We start from the raw sequence: 20969 nt of genomic DNA on the forward strand, positions 1-20969 counted from the left end.
CCCACATAGATGAAAAAAAATGTTTTTAACTTATGCCCCAAATGTGTTTAGTTTACTAAAGAATCATGACAGATTTGTGACACTACTTTTTGATGAAATTCATATTGACCCTTACATGGACTATAAAGGCGGTAATATCACTGAAACATCAGTCAATAATAAGTCTCTAGCTTCCTCGGCATTTACTTTTATGATTACAAGTGTGTGTTCCAGCTTTAGGGAGAAGTTCACATAGCTCCCATCTCCAAAATTACATCAGACATACTTCATAATTTTATTAAGACAATTATTGAAAGCTTAGAAGAGATGGGGTACATAGTTTTTTTTTATAAGTGATAATAATGCCATTAACGGGATAGCCATGAGTCATGTTTCAACTGCAGACCAACTTAGCATTGTTAATCCTCATCCCATAGATAATCAGAGAACATTATTTTACCTATTTGACACAGTTCACTTACTTAAATGTGTATTTAATAATTGGCTTAACTCTAAACCAGACCAAAAATTTTATTTTTCTGATTTTGACACTTCGAAGAAAAAATGTGCTTCTTTTTTTACAATTAAAAAATTACATGAACTGGAGTATGATAAGCTTTTTAAGCTTTTAAAGTCAATATATGTATTTATGTGTATATAATAACATTTTTTACTACTTGATGGTATAAAAAAAATATTATAAATACCTAAATACATATGTTGAATTTTGGCGCAGATGTAGGGGAGTTGGGAGTCTGCATTTAATATTACACCATAATATTTAACCTGACATTCAACCAGAACTAAAACATACCTTTGAATGTTTCCTGAACTCTATTCTATTCCTAGCATTTTTTAAAATAAGCCAAATATTGAGATATTAGCATATGAAATCCCTTGGTTTTTCAAAAATCGGTGGCCCACATCGATGACGTCACGCGCCAAGCACTAAGGCCTTGTCTTTGAGTGGGTGTTGCCCAAACCCAACACGATGCGCAAATTAACGAACCCCACATAACGAGTCGCGAACTGCGCATCGTCTGTAGAGAACTTTAGCTGTGGTAGAAACACGTTTCATGTTTTTACTCAGAATTTGTCATCCTTATAATCAGCAACGTTATTGACGTTTATGTCATATCCGTCATTCGTCACATGTCACGTAAAATTTAGGAATTTCTGGCACTTTGCACTTTTCTTTCAAAACAAACCAGGGAGAAAGACCAAAAACTCAGAATAAGTTTCAGTTTATAGTTTTTCTTATTTTATGTCGCGTTTCCCGTTCCGTTCCCGATCCCAAACAATAAGATAAGAAGTTATGGCGGTTGCGGGATGCAGAGGTATTTCAAGGGTTTTGGAGAAACTAGAAAACTCCATCAAAAATGGAGAGTATTATGAGGCCCATCAAATGTATAGAACTTTATATTTTAGGTAATTTGCCTCTATTATTAGTTGTTCTCTTTCAGGAGCTTGATAGCTATTTTGCATACATAACCTTAAATCATTTTTTAGGTATTTAAATCAAAAGAAATATAAAGAACTAAAGGAAATGTTCTATCAAGGATCTATGCTGTTTCTGGACGCTAACCAGGTAATAAGACAGTCTAAAGTTCAATTAAAGTTTACTCAGCACAATAGGTTGGTTATACCTATGTTATAATGTACTTTGACATTAATTCAAGTTCACATGCTAGTAGACATTTGACCAGCTTTTTTGAATATGTTTGCATTATTCATTGAATTTTTTTCAATTAATCATGAAAATGTTTGGACTTTTTGGAAAAATCCTAATATTTTAAAAACTAATAATTTTTTACTTTATTAATGGTGCTAGGATTTCAAAGTTTACTGGAATGAGTATTAGTTTTAGAACATTGAAAGGCTAGAAGTGGCATGTTGTGGAACTACGGGTTTGTTTGCTTGCAACATCTTTGATGCAATAATGACAAATGCTTAAATAGAAATGGCAAAAATCGCTTTATAATATTATTCTTTAACATAAAGGAATGTAATTATATTAGTTTTCACAAAAGAAGTAACAAAGTTGTAACATCATGCAATATAGAGGGAAGCCCTGTTCAGTATTCTGATACAATCAAGGATCTTGGCATTTATTTTGACGATCATTTAGATTTTAATATACACATAAATAATATAGTGGTTAGGTCCTTCAGGATTCTGGGTTTTTGTTCTATGTAACTGTAGAGAGCTATCAGTCGAGACCTGTAAGAGAGTGTACATGTCTTTGGTGGTTTCTTTATTGGAGTATGGCTCAATGATATGGTCCCCCTATTACATGAACAGCTGTCTGGCCCTTGAAAGGATTCAGAATAAGTTTGTCTATTTAAATTAAATTTGGAAATACCGAACGATCATGTTTATGATTATGCATGGGGAGTGCTGGTTATGACAACATTGAGAGAAAGACATATTCGTGGTGATTTAACCTTTGTATTTAAGCTTCTTAATGGTCTGATTGTATGCCCCGACCTTCTCGGTAGAATTAGCTTCAATGTCCCCTTAAGACTCTTGAGATGAAACCGACTATTTGCTTTGCCTTTTCACAATACCACCTATGCCACTCACTCCCCTATCGAAGAACTTTAAATATTATCAACAGTGAGGATATTGAAGTTGTGGGCATTGGCTTGTCTAGTTTTAGGAATCAAATTAGAGAGATTGTGTAAACTCTTCTGTTGATTTTATGTTGGTTTGCCTGTAAAAACATATTTGTATTTTAGCTATTTTAAGTTATGGTTAGGTGTAACTATTGAACTTTGTAATATTTTGTTTTTTTAATGGGGTTGATCCCGTCTATAAAATAAATAAATATAAAAATTTTCAGTTGTTTCCAAAGGCACAAAACAATACTACTGCTCCCCTTTAAGAAAATAGGTATCAAGCATTTTTTTAAATAAAATATAAGATATTCTATATCGAAGTCAATATACAACATTAAATAAATGTAAATAAAGTATATTAAAGAAAATGATAATGGCATTGCAATGCTGCTCGATTGCATTGTTGATGCTACCGATCCAAGCACTCTCTACCAGTGACATTGTCAACAAATATTTACATGATAAATATTTATTAATTATTATAGAGTTTAAGTATAGGTGATATTACCATTTATGTGTTTTTCTAATGGTGTTTATTAGAGGAAGGTCCTAATAAAAAGCTAATTTTTATGGAAATTAAATATTTTATTATTATAGCTTCTCCTATTAACCTTATAGTATCTCCTAAACAGCTGGTGGCTGAATACCTAGTAAACTGTCTTGCTCTTAATGACGGTAGGATCCACTCACTGGAGGTCCCTCTTAATCCCAACATCCAGCAATCATCAAGCAGAAATCCGTCAGGCGTGGAATCAATGCAGGTTCCCTACACAGATGAAAATTTTTTATTGACCCTTCAGATTCCAAAGGAGTCAAGGTAGCCCCAAATTCCAAGTTCTCGTTAATGTTATTAAATGTACAATCTCTCCGTAATAAAACAGGTGAACTTTCTCTACTTTTGAATGAACTAAAGGAACCTAATATTATCCTCCTCACAGAACATTGGCTTAAAGTGAACGAAATGATGTACATTAGTAACTATGTAGTGATTTCTAACTTTTGTAGAACTGAATTATCTCATGGGGGATGTATGATCTTAGCTGGCAAAAGTTTTTTAACGGAAAGCACTTTTCGAAAAATTGATAAATTTAACCATCTCCTAAAGGAATCTGTTTTTGAATTTGCTGCATCTTTTTGTGAGGATTTAAACCTATACATTATTTGTATTTATCGGTCACCATTATCTGATAGCTCTGAATTCTGCTTATGCTTGGAAAGTCTCCTGCTTATGATCCCATGTTCATCCTCCATACTGTTGGCGGGTGATTTCAATGTAAATTATAATGAGAAATCTATTGCAACACTGACCCTCCGTAATTTACTCAGTTCATTTAACCTTCAAATGCATGTTAGGTCTCCCACTCGCATCACACGGTTCTCGTCCAGCACCATTGACTATGTTTGCACTAATTATCCCGAACATATGGTGGATTGCACTGTGAATTCTGGCATGTCGGACCACGAGGCAGTGATCTGTGAAATCAGTAAAGGGAAATGCCCCAAAACTGCTGTGTGCTCCTACGGTCGAATTTTCAGCAGGAGGTACTACGACAGATTCCATGACTCGTGTGTGGCTGCTGGATGGGAAAGCGTGTTGAATTCGTCGGATCTATTGTCGTGTTTCCACCGGAAATTGATAAACCTCTTTTATATCTCTTTTCCCATGGTGAAAATTAGACCAAAAAAGAACAAGAAGTCATGGTTAACTAGGGGACTTAAAACTTCATGTAGAAATTTGAGATCCCTTCACACATTAAGAAAGTTCACGAATTGTCCGGCTTTTCATCAATATTTTAACTCTTATAGGTCCTTGTATCGGCGACTAATAAAAATCGCCAAAAGATCCTTCTACTCAAATTGCCTAAATAAGGCCACAAACAAGTCTAAAGAATGCTGGAAGATTGTTAATGATATCCGTCAATCATACAGCAATTATTCCATGGCAGTCCCTGAATGTTCTGCTAATCATATAAATGACTTTTTTATTGGAATTGCTGATAAAATCCATAAAGATTTGGGTTTCCCAACAACAGATCCACTTACTTATTTATCAAGCACCAGTATTCAAGGATCATTTTTCTTTATACCTACAGACTTGGTTGAGCTTAAAGAGGTATTAACTTCTATAAAAAACAAAAACTTAGCCGGGGAGGATGGCCTATCTGCCAAAATACTCCTGAACATGCCGGACATCTCTCTGAGTGTCCTTGTTGAAGCTATAAATGCATCATGGGTTATGGGCACCTTTCCCGCTTGCCTAAAATCTGCTAAGGTTATCCCAATTCATAAGACGGGCAGCCTCACTGAACCATCAAACTTTAGACCAATATCCCTTCTGTCCACACTTTCAAAGATTATTGAAAAATTGGTTAAAAAACGTGTGATGTCTTATTTAAAATCAAAGATTATTCTTAGTGGTTCTCAGTTTGGCTTTCAAGAAAATAAAAACACAAATGACGCAATGTTTAACTTTATGAGTGATGTCTACTGTCAGATTAACGGTGGTGGAGTTTCCGCTGCTGTGTTTTGTGACTTCACGTGTGTCAGTCACGAGGTTCTGCTGCGGAAGCTCTTCCACTATGGTTTTAGGGGCTTGGCGGCGAGTTGGTTTTGTTCATATCTAAAGGGTCGTCGTCAGAGAGTGTGTGTGGGGTCGGAGTATTCTGAATATCAATCTGTTGCCTGGGGAGTACCTCAAGGGTCGGTACTGGGACCAATACTTTTTCTCCTATATATTAATGACCTCGTCCGACTTAATATCCAGGGAAAATTCACGCTCTTTGCTGACGACACCACCGTTCTCTGGCATGGGTATGATACCGACTCTTTGAGAATAGCCATGTTGGCTGATCTTCAACTTATATATGAGTGGTTCAGGGCAAATTTACTATCATTAAATCCAGAGAAGACCAAACTAATTTGTTTTACAAATAATCGTAGTCTTGATAATATTCTTATTGCTAACTGCCCTGTCCCGCCTTATTCTAACAATAAGTTTTTGGGTCTGGTGATTGACAAGGAACTTAAGTTTGAGGACCATATACGGAGTCTCGGCAATAGGGTTTCTGCGGGTTGTTTTGCTGTTAGGGTGACCTGTCGGGAGCTTGGCATGGGGATTGGGAGAGCCGTGTACTTTTCCCTGATTGAGTCCCATCTCAGGTATGGTGTCTGCTTCTGGGGTAGTGCAAGCAACTATCTTCTACAAATGTTGTTTGTTCTACAGAAACGTGCTGTGCGTTATATATGCGGGATATCACCTAGGGAATCATGCCGACCATATTTTATCAGGGAGGGCATTCTTACAATCTACTGCCTATACATACAGGAGGTGGCATGCCTTATTTTCTCCCATCAATACAGGTTTGTCCTACAGAATCCACGATATGTCACTCGCCAGCGGAATAATTTGCGGCTTCCCATTCCAACATCTGCCTTGGTGAAGAGATCAATTTTTTATGAAGGTATAAAAATCTTTAACCACCTACCAGAAGACATTAGAGAGGCAAAATCTCTCATCAAATTTAAGTTTCTCTTGAGGAGATTTCTGAGTGGTCGAGCTTATTACTCTGTGGCTGAATATTTCAACGACAATCAGATTTTAATTAATTAAGGGAGACCTAGCTCTTTTCCTAACCTGTTTGTTTTAAATGTTTTTCTTTTTTTAACCCTAGATGTTGCACTGTACTTAGTTAAGAAAAGTTAGATATAGTTGATTTTATTAATTCAAAAAAAAAAAAAAAAAAAAAAAATGTAAATTTTAACTGTTTAACTTTGATCCGTCATTGTAACTTGCATTTTTAAATATAATTTTAACCTTGTAACTCTGTCTCTTTAGGATTAGGTGAAGCTTTGTTTATAACAATTTTTTGTTTAAACAATAAAGCATATTTGAATTTGAATTTGAATTTGAATAATAAATCATGTTTTAAAACACACATTTTTTACATTTTGCAAAGGTTTATTGTATTAAACAGAACTCAGTTTTACATCACTTATTTTATATCACATAATATAAACTTCTATGGTGTTGACTTTTTAAATGGATAGTACTGCTACAGCAAAAAGTTAATAATACTACAAACATGTTCAAATTGTGAAGGAGTTGCAAGTTTTTTACAGGTTATAAGATTTTTATTATGGGTATTTAGCCTGTACAATGGTTTTGAGACATTTAACACTAGCCTATACAGGGTCCTGCAACAGTGCGTCGGTCTTCCATAAAGCCTAAAAAAATGAGGTTCAAATTTTCTAACCTCTTAAAAAATTTTTGGGACCTGATAGCGAATGTCAGGAAAATTTTTTGAAGTATACAGGGTGCTTCAAAAAAGTAGGGCGATATAAGCAGCATTTTTTTTAAAAGGAATGCCATTCTTTTTATTTTATTTTTAAGACCGCCTTAGGCTACCTAGTATACGCGCTAAATATGGCTGCTTTGTCATGCGCAGTTTGACTGCAATAATTTTTTTTATAAAAAAAATCTAAAAATCATTTAATTTCATCTTGATACTAGAAATGTTAATTCAATGTCACTATTGGACTTAATTGGGATTCTAGAAGAATGGAGAATTACTTTGACTTAAATTGTTTCCTTCTGTCATATACAGGGTGTTCTTAGTTAGGAATCATATTTTACAAATTTCAAGGCTCTTTTAAGTGTGCCTTTGCTTTTGGCCAATATGTAATTCATTGACTTGTGTAAGCTTTTGTGTTAGTACCAATAAAGTTCTTTGTCTATAAAAATAAAAACACCTGATTTTTATTACTGTTGCGAGACCCCAAGTATTTTGTTGTTGGGAAGGTATTATCTATATAGGAGAGTTATATCTATTCTACGGTGTTCGGGTGTGATGTATTGGGTTTTTGAAAGAAAGAAAGAAAGTCTTGTTTACGATTATCATATTTGCTTTTTCTTTCTTAATATTATTTGTAATATTGCTCTGCCATATAAATATATCATCACAGGCTAAAATAGACTAAAACATTAAAAAAAAAAATTAGGTTCAATATTTTCTATACAATACCTAAAAGTATTTTATAAGTAACTGTGAATTTGTTTTGTAGAAAGCTTCAGGAGCTGATTTAGGTACTCTACTAGTTGAAGTACTTGATAAGTCAGAAGACACCAACTATGAGGCCTGGTCTCCAAAGTTAGCTGCAATTTTTTTGAAGATTGGTCCTTTGCATGCCACTGAAAGGGAGAGTTTTTTGTGTAAAGCTGTAAAATGGTCTGCACAAGGTAGTACACAAGGTCATCCTTCTTTACATCAGGTAAATAGTCTATATACATTTTGACAAATATTTTTGGTGTTTGTCCAAATTCTCTTTTCACATAACGAATACAACAAATGTTTATCATGTAATAGAATGCATTTATGATTTATTAATTAGTTTTTCGGGGTTTTTGATTATACAGAAATGCTACAGAAATAAGTAGATAAACAAAGAAAGGCCTTAACTTATTTCTGCAAGCTTGAAGAAAGCCTAATACAGGCCGAAACGTTGGGATAAAGAAAAATTTCCAATAAAATCCAACTAAATCTAAAAAACTAAAAACAAAGTAATTTTGATTTAAAAATGTTTGTCCTAAAACGTACCGTTTTCAAATTATCTGGCTGTCCAAAGTTAAATAGACCGCCCTGTATATTTTGACGTGATATTTTATACAATAGCTCATATTTGAGGCGTTTAGCGCAATAATGGCCCAAGGTAAAAATTACAGTTTGTAGAAAATTGACTTGGAAAAAATTGTAATTATTGATTTTTATATTTTGATATCTATTTTTTTATTATTTTGAGTTTTTTTGGTCAAAATGCTAAAAAAGCTATTTTTTAAACTAGGATTCGAAAGGAAGTTAAAAATATTGTTTTTTTTTTATTTTTAAATAAGGTTTAGGCAACTTTTGCACTATCATTTTGTTTAAAAAATATACAATTTTATCTGTTTATATTTTTAGTCATATTAAGTTATAACAAAAAATAATTTTTCTTAAGTTTAACTAAGTTTTGAGCAAAAATGAACATAATAAAACCAAAATGAATTCAAATAGGTACCTCGTTAGATTAGGAAGCCAAAGGAGTATCTTCAACTGAGTACAGAACATTGTCGCATGTGTTATCTTCAATGTTATTATTTTGTCTTTCCACATTATTAATGTCTTTAACTTTTAAATTATTGTAAAAGGTACGTAAATAAGGAGGAACATACACTAATAATTCTTGCAGATTGTTATACTTGGCCGCCTCAATTTCTCTACCTGCAGGATATAATAGAGGGAGGTCCCTTACATAAGTTTAAGTAATTTGTTTGGAAATATCAACTTCTTTAAAGAACACTTCTGTATGATTGGACTCTTTATAAAATAGGTCGGGGTTAGCTAAGTTATAGCTGATCCATTGCATTTTTAACCAACTCACAACCTCTCCATTCACGGTTTTTTTACGGTTTGTTATATTTTTTTCTAGAAGGACGGTTGTTATAAAGTTTTGAGTCTGCATTTCAACTATTGTAAAAGCATTATGCTTTCTGGCAGTTTTAATCACTTTTATCCAATCACTAGGAACATAAATTTCATTAAATCTCTTTTTAGTTTTCTCCACCACCCCAAAGTTACGGTCACAAGCCAAGTAAGAATGACCCGATACTAAAAATTTGTGATCAATTTGCTGAACTGAAGAGATTTTGTTTTGTATTATGTAATAACAGATTAAGGACATTTTGTAATTTCTATTTTGCTCTCCACATTGATCACTGTACATAACTAATTTGGAGCTTTTTACAACATTTTTTATGTAATGAATTGAGCAGGATCCGATCTCTTGAGGTCCTCTAGATGCTATGGCTTCGTGCCAAACGTACATGTGCGCCTGGTTATTTGACAAGTTGTGTATCCCCAAACTGTTTTGCACAGTTTTGTATCGTATCCCCAAACAAAACACATTTGCCTTTTGTAATAACAAACCCCAGTAGAAAGGTGTGGTGTAGGTAGTGTTGACATTAAGTCGAAAGCAATAACAGTAACATCGTTATCCTCTATCGTACCCAATTCCGCATCTAAATTCATTCCACTTCGTGCACTTTCAGCCTTCCTCAGGTGCAAAGTCTTTTCTACCTTTATTCTGTTTATTGTTTCTTCAGCTCCTCCAGCTTTAATGGTTCAGGTTCAACTATGTTATCATCAGATTTGTATAATGAATACATTGTTGTTAAATTTAGGTTAGGGGATAAGTAGCATAGGTTTGGATTTTTTTTCGCGAATAATGAGATTGATACTTTGGAAATTTGGAGATAAAATCTATGACTTTTTGAATTTTATCTTCATGGTTTTATTAGCAGGTACGCATCTGCCCCTTCTGTCCTTGCTTGGTTTGTTGCCTTGCTCTTTTTGACGAAGAGCACGTGTTAATCGTCCATCCGAAACTCTTAAATTTTTTTTTTAAAAACATCTTTACAAACTGGATGTCGAGCACCCCTGTCATTGGGCAGGTAATAGATTCTGGTGTATGTTCTAGTGTCACTATTAACTGTGTAAGTAGATTTACGAACTACCTTTATTTGACCGCATAGGTATACAGTCTGTAAATCGAAACTGGAAAGCTCATAAAAACTTTTAAATAGTTTCTCGCGTTGTTTAAGGTCGATAAGCTTATAACATTCTTTAACACATGGACAGTTTGAACCATCAAATGTTTTAGCAGGAACCACAGTACCTTTTACATTTGTATATTCGCAACCACTATTTCGTAACTTTTGTTTATATTCCTTTTCCACAAACTTTTATTTGCATATTTTCTCCTAGGGCCTCGCTTTTTAGATCTGGGATTTTCTTGTTCGTGTATTTCATGTTCTATTTCAAAAGTAGGATTGTCTAGAATAAAAAAATTGTTAAAAATAAGTATTATTATTATAGTCATGCGATTTATCTAAGCGATTAATTATTGAGAAAAACACAAACCTAAATTATCATCTGTTGAGCCTTCAGAATCCGACGGAGAATAGTTGAATCCAAAATCGGCAAAGGGATCCTCTGAAGTCTCAGAACTTTCACTTTTTTGCCTTTTTTGTCTAGGTCTCAGAACGCTGCTTGTGGCTAAAACATAATGAGTATGCATAACAATATTTTTAACTCAATAATTAATTTTTTTGTATCCTAGTATTATAAGGAAGTTAAAACTTACCTGATGTTGTTGGTAAATCCATTTTTGCAATAAAAATAAACAAATATCTCAAAAACCACACAAATGTAAACACACCGCAAGAAACAAACAACAAGTATACTTTAAGGTTAAAAGATAAACCAGTATTGCACAACAAATTTTTACGTCGGCTGTTATTCACTAACGTTGGGTCACTATTGCATTATCTTCTATTTCATTAATAGAGTATGCAAAAGCAGTATTGACGCGCCATCTAGGGCCAGTTTAAAAAAAATCAGATGGGCCACTAACGCACTTAGATTAACAGAAACAAGCGATCTGTAATATTAATAGAATATTATTATTTTTTTACTTGGGCCACTTTTGCACTGAACGCCTCATTTATACCTAGCACATAGCAAAAATCTACTGGGATGAACTGAATTACGTACAAGCCAGACACCATTACGTCCTGTCCGAAGATGGCAAAAGCTGCGGAAAATTACTTATAGAATTTCAACTGACCAAAGGTTTTAAATCTGAGGTGGACCTATTCGTAGCACAGGCGGTCTTGCAGTTTCTTTGCCTTAGAAATCAGAATACGGCAAACCAGACGTTCACTACTTACACAGAGAACCATCCGAGAATAAGGAAGACTGAGCCACCATATTTGCTACCTTTGCTAAATTTTATTTGGTTTTTACTGAGGGCTGTAGAAACGTAAGTAAATACTTTCTAATAAATTTAAAGTTAACCGTCATATAAATAACATGATACATATAATTAGTGATCTCCAATTAGAGAGCATGCAAAAAGGATTACATTTTGATTATAAAACAATAACATTTCACAATAACAGATTTAGAACAGTATTTAAGCGTGAAATAAGAAAAATTCGACACAAGTAGAGAACAATTTATTTTAATTAATTGTTTATCATGACCTCAGTTTATAAGTTTACTTAATTTTTGTTTTTGTTGGATATAGGTCAAAAAAAAATACTTCAGACGATCAATTGTATATTTTGTCGACGTTTCGATTATCAAAGTTCAAGTTAAAAATCATTGAACCAATTTTATACAATTAAAATCACATTAAATAAAATTAATTATTTTGAAAATTTGTTATAAAACTTGACAAGAATTCCATACAATCCCTAAACTTTCCAAATTTTAAAACCAAAAGGCCACAATTGATAATATTAGGAAGATTTTATCAAAATGAAAAACTTGCATATACACTTACATACAGGGTGATTGATGGTTGATGCTACCTTAGACGTTTACGGAGAACGGAAAATAATTTTTTTTTTGAAAATTTGGCAACATGGATTTTAGCTGATGATCTAACGATTAAAAATATTTTTAGCGATGCAGCGTTGCCGCTTATACCAAAAAGTAGTAGCAACTTTGTTATTTTAAATGGAATACCCTGTATATTTTTTTATTTTCCGATCCGCAATCACTTTATGATTGGTTTTGTATAAGGTATTCCTATACCTATCATTAGTGGTTTTCGAGAAATTAATTATTTTCTTTATTTTTTGACGAAAACATAGATCCAAATAAATTTGTATTACTACGGCACTGGAACGCGCAGAACCTTGAAATTATAAACGTAATTTATGGAAGTATTTTACATTATTTTTCGCTACGAAAATTTGTTCTACGTTATACAGGGTTGCTCAAAATTAGTGATTTTACCGCTAGATACAAAAATGGTAAAAAGTGCATTTTTTTTAATGGAACACCCTGTATATTATCACATATTCTGAAAGGAAATTAAAATCCCTGTCTAAAGAGGTATTATGTTCCTATATCGAAGTAGTTCGATTTCGGAAATAAAAGCAATTTTCTGTAAAAATCGGAATATTTTGACATATTTGCTTTAGTTGGCCATGAAAGGTCATGATGAAACGATGCTATGCTATTGATGTTTGACAGTGACATTTAGTTGATTAATAGTAAATACGCTTGGGTGTTTTTTTAAAATAGTGACCTAAAAATTCATTAAAATGGAAAGAAATAGTTATTCAAATGAAGTTTTGATGAATTTATTTATTATTCATGGACAATGTGACAAAATTGTAGCAAGAACATGCAGAAAGTTCAAAGAAATGTACCCGAATTTACAAAAAATGGATAAAAGAAAATTTGTGCGAATACAAAATAATTTTATACAGCTTGGTTCACAACTTAAAAATGATACAAGTTTGCCCAAGCCTGTAACGTCTGATGGGGACAACATCGTGAATGTTTTAGCCTACTTTCACGCATATCCACAAGCTTCCGGAGTGCAGCAGATGATTTAGGCCTAACTTATTATTCTGTGCAAAGAATTCTGAACGACAATAATATGCATCCCTTAAAATATTCAAAAGTTCATCAGCTGAAACCGGATGATTACCAACGTCGCATTCAATATTGTGAGATACTTCTGACTTGCACTCAAGAGGATCCAAACTTTCTAAAAAAAATAATATGGACAGACGAAGCAAAGTTTTCTAGAGAAGGTATTTTTAATAGAAAAAATCAACATTTTTGGGCTAATCAAAATCCACACGCGGTTAAGGAAATGGGGTTTCAAGAAAAATTTAGTTTTAATGTTTTTTGTTTACTAAAAGACAATCAAATAGCTTTTTTTATTTCCGACGGGTCATTAAACTCCCATAAATACATTCAGATTTTGCACTCAGTAGTAGAAGATTTTCTGGAAAATTTAATGCTTGAAGATTATCGCACTTGCTGGTTCTAATTGGATGGAGCACCTGCTCATTGCACTGAGGAGGTGACACGTGAGTTATTTGAGAAATTCGATGACCGCTGGTTTAGGCGTTTGGGACCATTGGACTGGCCTGCGTGATCACCTGATCTTACATCACTTGATTTTTACTTTTGGGGTAATTTGAAGCAAATGGTATACAAGACACCGGTAAATAGTAAACAGGAACTACGTCAACGAGTTATCAATTGCATTGGTCAACTAGATGCTTCTGAAATACAAGCAGCGACAACACATGCTGTACAACGCAGGATTTTGAATTGCTTAGAAGTCAATGGCAATCATTTTGAAAATTTATTGTAAATTACTTATAATCTTGTATCATTTTTAAGTTGTGAACCAAGCTGTATAAAATTATTTTGTTTTCGCACAAATTTTCTTTTATCCATTTTTTGTAAATTCGGGTACATTTCTTTGAACTTTCTGCATGTTCTTGCTACAACTTTGTCACATTGTCCATGAATAATAAATAAATTCATCAAAACTTCATTTGAATAACTATTTCTTTCCATTTTAATGAATTTTTAGGTCACTATTTTAAAAAAACACCCAAGCGTATTTACTATTAATCAACTAAATGTCACTGTCAAACATCAATAGCATAGCATTGTTTCATCATGACCTTTCATGGCCAACTAAAGCAAATATGTCAAAATATTCCGATTTTTACAGAAAATTGCTTTTATTTCCGAAATCGAACTACTTCGATATAGGAACATAATACCTCTTTAGACAGGGATTTTAATTTCCTTTTCAGAATATGTGATAATATACAGGGGGTTCCATTAAAAAAAATGCACTTTTTACCATTTTTGTATCTAGCGGTAAAATCACTAATTTTGAGCAACCCTGTATAACGTAGAACAAATTTTCGTAGCGAAAAATAATGTACAATACTTCCATAAATTACGTTTATAATTTCAAGGTTCTGCGCGTTCCAGTGCCGTAGTAATACAAATTTATTTGGATCTATGTTTTCGTCAAAAATAAAGAAAATAATTAATTTCTCGAAAACCACTAAAGATAGGCATAGGAACACCTTATACAGAACCAATCCATTCCATAAAAGTATTCCATTTAAAATAACAAAGTTGCTACTACTTTTTGGTAATAATAAATATTTTTAATCGTTAGATCATCAGCTAAAACCCATGTTGCCAAATTTTCAAAAAAAAAATATTTTCTGTTCTCCGTAAACGCCTAAGGTACCATCAACCATCAATCACCCTGTATATTGTAGATCGTCCTCGTCAATAATAATAACTGTAATATCATAATCAATATAAGAAATTCATAGATCCTTTTGTGCTTCAGAGTTTTTGTAATTTTTATTAATTTACTCTGCTATGTTATAACCACTATGTTGGGAGATGAACTTGGACAATCGTTTCAAGCAGCCAATCTACTTATCACTTCTTTATAAAAGAAAAAAACAAAACATAGATAACGTTTGTCGTTGTAAATATTTCTTTTTTGGATAGATAGACTCACATAGTGTTAGATCTTAGGTTATGTACGAGGTGTTCTTATATTAGACTTTTATGTTGCTAATTAAGTTAATATAAGCATTACTTAGATTGTCAACGTCCTGCTTTTTATTAATGCTACTTGTGCTTTTTCTAATTTCCATCATTTCACTTAAAAGTCTCTTTTTATAATTTTGCTGTCTAGATAGAATTGTTAAAATAAAACACATTTGTTTTTGCTAAGAAATAAATCTATTTAAATCTTTACTATTCCCGGAGAAGCGCTCACCGTCAAAAGTCACCAGGCAGGCGGCATTAGTCGCAATTTCGGTTATTTTGCGTCTTTGTTTTTCTTAACTCAGTCATCGCGACGCTTCACTCGTGTACTGTTGTTTTCAATAAATATCGATTTTTCCGGATTCCACTTTTTTTTTTATTCAACAGGTTATGGGCCCAGGCCGTCTGTGTTTGCAGGTCACTGGGTTTAAAAATAGTGTGCGAAAAGTATACACGTTCGAGTCGTGTTTTCGCCTCTAGAATAGGAATCATTAACATACAAGTGTGCATTCACGGTCAGTGGTTTGACAGAACCATAACCAATGTATTGTTTATTCCAAAGCTCAGTAGGAGTTTGTTCTCAGTGGGAGCTATGGCAGATATATCTGCCATTACGTTTCATTCATGTCCTGGGGATAATCTTATAGAGATCGAAACGTCGACAAAATATACAATTGATCGTCTGAAGTAGTGTTTTTGACCTATATCCAACAAAAAAAATTAGGCAAACTTATTTTAATGAAATTATGTTTAGTTAACTTTAAATAGGATATCTGGATTATCTTCTATCCATCTATAATTTTTTGACATACAACGTAAAAACAAAAAAAAACTCAATTTTGAAATAAATAGATATGAACAAGATACAAATGTTTTTTATTCATCTAATTAATTTTTTTTCAGAAAGAAACTTCAGACTTTTGCGGTCTTATGCGAGCAATATCAAAAATCAATAGAACGGGATCCATGTTATTTACAGTATTTAGATAAAATAGGACAAATATTTTTCGGTGTAAAGCCTCCTGCGAAAAAGAAGTCTGGAGGACTCTTTGGAAATTTTATAGAAAGTTTCTTAGGTGAGTGTTTTCCATTATACACTAAAGGATTATTCTGTAAATTACGATGAAAATTTGAGCAAAATAACTTTCAAAAGTTAACAGAATGGAATTCTTATATGGGTAATTAGAAATAGACAAAAAGGATGTAAATAAATAGATTTTGAATCACGAATTAGTTTCACCACTAACCATCTTCGGAAGATCATCATCTTTTGCAAAGCAAAAATAGCTAAATTTAGGGATCATTTATACAGTGAGGACGCGCAAGTTGGAACAAATTCATTTAAAATTCAGGAGTGTGTTTGAATGAAATATGGAGTGTGTGTGTTGTGATTGAAATAGGATACATATACATATGTAATCAAAATAAATCTGTACTATTTATTAGTTACGATTTTTCAAAAAAATAACGTGTTATTTTTGTTTGCTGATTTTTTTACACAATTTGAAATTCTCGATGTGCTTCTCAACTTTTAACGAGGCTTGTAAAATTGTATCATCAGATCCGTAGTCAGTATATTGTAAGAAATTCGTAACAGTTTTAATTGCACAAAGTGCTTCACAACTTGGAATGGGTTCGTTCACTGGTCCATCATCATCGCCGCTTTCGTTATTGGAACTTAAATCATTCGTTGAACAGTTTGATTCTATTACTTCGGCAATAATGTCGCAATCCGTTAAGGTCTCCGTTGCTACCAGATTATCGTCGATGGTCGTAAAATTATCTAGTACAGGAAGATATTTTTCTACAGTAGTTACGTCTTGGCAGTGATTTTGCAACCAATAACTTAGCGGAATATCCCAGTCATCATCATCATCAACACTTTTATATTTCTCGTACCGCTGATTCAGAGGCAAGTCATCATCTGAATCAAAATCCTCGATCGATTTCACTAGACCAGCATGTCGAAAGCAGTTTTGAATCGTTTTTTGTGAAACCTCATTCCAAGATTTTGCAATTATTTTTATCGAGTCTAGAATTTTTAGATTGAACGTTTCCTCACTATCCAATGCTTGAATTAGGCGATACATAAAATATCTACGGTAATATGTTTTCAGGCATTTTATTATGCCTTGATCCATTGGTTGTATGACAGAAGTGCAATTGGGAGGCAAAAATTCTAATCTGATATTTGTCAGATCTACATTCTTTGGATGAGCTGCATAATTGTCCACTAGAAGCAATATTTTTCTTTTTTGACGTCTTAGTTGTTCATCTCACTCTTTCAAATAATTAATAAAAATGTCTGAAGTCATCCATGCGCGTCTATTCGATTTATAAATAACAGGCAGTTTTCATGCACCTCGGTCGTTCATATTTACCAATGACAAGAAGTTTACATTTTTCACTACCTGTCATATTTGCACAAACCCAAACGGTGTATCTTAGCTTTGATTGTTTGCCTCCCACACACTTTTCTCCTCTAAATTTCAGTGTACGGTCTGGAGTTATCTTGTAAAGTAGTCCGTTCTCATCCCCATTAAAAATATCTTCACAGCTGTAATTTTGTGCAATACTTGGCCATTTCTCGGTTAACCAGTTCACCACAGCTTCCCTGCTAACATCTCCTGCTTCACCGGACACTTTACCGACATTGATGTTGTGACGAACTTTAAAACGCTCGAGCCAACCCGTAGAGCACTTAAAATCTCCACCGTGTAATGCCTTAGATAAATCTTCCGCTTTTGCTTTTAAAAGTGGTCCACTTATAGGAATATTTTCGGTTCTTCTCACCTCAAACCATCGAATAAAAGCTTGATCCACATCTGGGCGTACGGGATTCCTAATTTTCTTAATTCTTTGCGATTTATTTTCACTTGCTTGCTTGATTTTTTCACGATTGCTCCAAATTGTAGAAACTGTTGTTTTTGCCATATTTTTCCTTCTCGCAATTTCCGATTTGTTAATGCCATTTTCAATACTTTTAATGATGTCTATTTTTTCTTTCAAATTTATAGCTCTGCGCTTATCCGTCATTTTACCAAAAAAACTACTAAAACTCGCACTCGCACAATAATACGCAATGTCCAATCTAAAACTACCAGTCATTTTGCATGTTCTATAAAAATTCTCAGAGTCGAGAACTGGAAATCCCCGGCGGCCCCGGTGCCAACGCGCGACGACAGAGAAACTTCTCAGTATCGATTAATGGGAATCCCCGACAGAGGTGGAAAATTACTCTGCTTATAACGTACCTTTGTACGTTACAATCGGAAAATTACTGTCAATCGGGCAAAAATATTGAAGGTTATAGCCGGAGTTAAAATTTTAGTTAGTACGTTATATCCAGTAAAATGACAAGACTATTTGGGCGGGTTCCGAATTATAAGTACGTAATAACCGGAAGTACGTTACATCCCATGTACGTTATAAACGGAGTACACTGTATTTGATTGTTGACACGTTGTCACCATTGAATCGCATGGAAACAGTATGTATAACTTTACGTAAATGTCAGTAAGTGTAAAGTGCAGTTGCAAAGTTTAAAAGTATGGCGCGTTTAACTTAAAAACAAAGAATTGAAATTTTGATGATGGTAGGATAATGGCGACGAGACTCGAACACAGGACGAAGTTTGCGATCTGTTTAACAAGTACCGGAGAGGCCTATTACACGTTCGGTAGTAAGCAAAAGATAAATATGACCTGAACCGTCCCACGCTTCTAGAAAACAGACAATTAAATATTTTGCTTGATTTACAAGAAAATCCACATAAATCAACTCAACAAGTTGCTGCAGATCAGTCGGTTAGTAAATCATGTGTTCTTAAATATTTGCATAGGAATAAATGGCATCCATATAAAATTCATTTTATTCAGGAGCTGAATTGAAAATTATCACATCCGCAAAATAGAGTTTGGCGAAATAATGATGAATAAATGTATTGCAAACCCACCATTTTTAAGTAAGATTGTTTTTTCCGACGGGGCTAGTTAAGGTTAAACGGTTTTGTAAATAGACAAAATTTTCGTTATTGGGCACCAATTTCCCAAGAAGTTAGACGTATGGGCAGAAATTGTGGGTCCCTATTTTATTGAGGGCGCACTTACATCTGAAAAATATTTAGAGTTGCTTCAAAATCAGATAGTACCTAGTTTAATTTCACTTTATCCAAATGGTGAAAACCTATTTATACCGGCAGATTCGATATGGTTCCAACAGGATGGCACCCCTCCACACTATTCGCGAACAGTACGAGATTACATTACCAACATCTTTCCAAATAGATGGATTTGAAGGGGAGGTTTTATTGAATGGCCAGCAAGGTCCCCAGATTTAACCCCATTGGATTTTTATCTATGGGGTTATCTAAAATCTAAAGTTTATTTTGATAAACCTAAATAATTAAATATTACAAGAATTTGAATATCGACTTGGTAACTGTCAGGAAGTTAATGGTCAACAATTTGAACATTTATATTAATTTTTTTGTTTTTTGATTTTTTTTATAAACTGTTCCAAAAATTCGTGGTTATTTATAAAAAATATAATTGCAAATTTCTTAGTAAATATTAAGGTTAGGTAATAGGACATGGTATACAAGGTATACTCAAAATTTTATACAGAATTCAAAAATAAAATAAACAATGGGTGTTTCTATTTAAAAAAATTAAGTTGATAGTCGTAGCTCATATTTGGTCCACCCTGTATACATGAATTCATTATCAAAAAAATCGAATTTGTTCTAACTTGCGCGTCCTCACTGTATAGTAAACGTAGAATTTTAGAGGTGAAGTATACACACTTTTTAAAAAACTCATCATCTCATAGTCGGTTTTCAAAGAAACATGTTTAAGGTTATTAACTAAGAATAAAATTTAAAAACTCTTTCGTCAATTTCATTATGCATTTCTCAGAGAATATAAAAGGTCTTAAAAAAGGCTTGTTTTCCTATTACTTGTAGCATAGGAAATAGTTATATATTTACAAAAATGATAAGTGCAATATTCGGTATTATGTTTGTCCATTATAAAACGGCTGCGAGGCACGTTTTAATATATTTTTTTTCCACTCAGGAGGTTTAGATGATGAAAGTGATGATGAAGTAAACGAACCCAATCGACCACAGGCTGCGTCAACGTCGAGGCGGCTAGTCGAAAATGCCGATTTGGACTAAAAAGAGCAGCAGTTGTAATTAAATACCTTATTAATATTTTCTCGGAGGAAACATTGTCCCGAAAAATACACTTCTTCAGAAGAATTAAAAAAATGATTAACAAAGTGAACGCCTTAATAAATTTATTACGCTTTTTTTTATTTAAATATTAACAACTTTTTATTGACAAAATGTTATTTTTTAGGATGTCACAAATTATTAGTAAGCGGCTCAGAGGAATCATATTTGCGGTTAAATTAAACTTTAAAATTTACTGTAGCTTCGAAAAGTAAAACTTGTGTTTAAATTATGTTTTTGAGACGATATAAATTATATAAAGTATTTGCCAAAATAAACAGTACCGAATCTAAAAATGATCTTGATTAATTATTCCATATAATATACAAGGTGTTTCAAAAAAAAATATCTCGTACGCTCCCGGAGCATATAATTATCAATATTCTAAAGTTACCGTAACGAGTAAGGCCTCTTTCACACGGTCAGGGTGTTTGTCCGTTTAAGATTAGTCACGTCACCCGGAAGCGTATTTACCAACCCTAACCCGTTACAGTGCTAACCAATTCCGACTATGGCCGACAGCGAAATTTACAAACCATATCCCGATGCAGTTCTCTGGTACCTGTACGAAGTTAGGATTCGTAACACCGTGCTTTGTTTTTTATGATGATTGTGACATAAAATTTTCAGTTTCATCCTAACCTAACATTTTTAAACTGTTGTTTTTTTTTCGTGGCGTACTTCTAAGTATTCATAAAGTGT

At 33.4% G+C, this 20969-nt stretch overlaps 1 protein-coding gene across 2 annotated transcripts; it reads left to right on the forward strand.

Annotated features, from left to right (window-relative positions):
- The first annotated feature begins 1126 nt into the window (after window positions 1-1126).
- On the forward strand, window positions 1127-20566 carry LOC126735517 (Golgi to ER traffic protein 4 homolog). 2 transcript variants are annotated; one of them, XM_050439559.1, is made up of 7 exons: window positions 1127-1407; window positions 1489-1567; window positions 7659-7865; window positions 11143-11450; window positions 15938-16110; window positions 20110-20224; window positions 20395-20566. In XM_050439559.1, the coding sequence occupies exons 1-6, from the start codon at window positions 1295-1297 to the stop codon at window positions 20208-20210; spliced, it is 981 nt and encodes a 326-aa protein (XP_050295516.1). In that variant the 5' UTR covers window positions 1127-1294; the 3' UTR covers window positions 20211-20224; window positions 20395-20566. The 2 variants fall into 2 exon arrangements, with proteins under 2 accessions (XP_050295516.1, XP_050295515.1); XM_050439558.1 differs by having other exon boundaries at window positions 20110-20566.
- Window positions 20567-20969: the final 403 nt, after the last annotated feature.

This window comes from Anthonomus grandis, chromosome 4 (assembly GCF_022605725.1).
Source record: "Anthonomus grandis grandis chromosome 4, icAntGran1.3, whole genome shotgun sequence".
Taxonomy (NCBI): Eukaryota; Metazoa; Arthropoda; class Insecta; order Coleoptera; family Curculionidae; genus Anthonomus; species Anthonomus grandis.

Excerpts from the sequence above, each read along its gene's own strand:
- LOC126735517 (XM_050439558.1), top strand. The coding sequence starts at position 1,295 with ATGGCGGTTGCGGGATGCAGAGGTATTTCAAGGGTTTTGGAGAAACTA. Across the intron at positions 1,408-1,488 it reads TATAGAACTTTATATTTTAG|GTATTTAAATCAAAAGAAAT; the intron begins GTAATTTGCCTC and ends ATCATTTTTTAG. Across the intron at positions 16,111-20,109 it reads TTTTATAGAAAGTTTCTTAG|GAGGTTTAGATGATGAAAGT; the intron begins GTGAGTGTTTTC and ends TTTTCCACTCAG.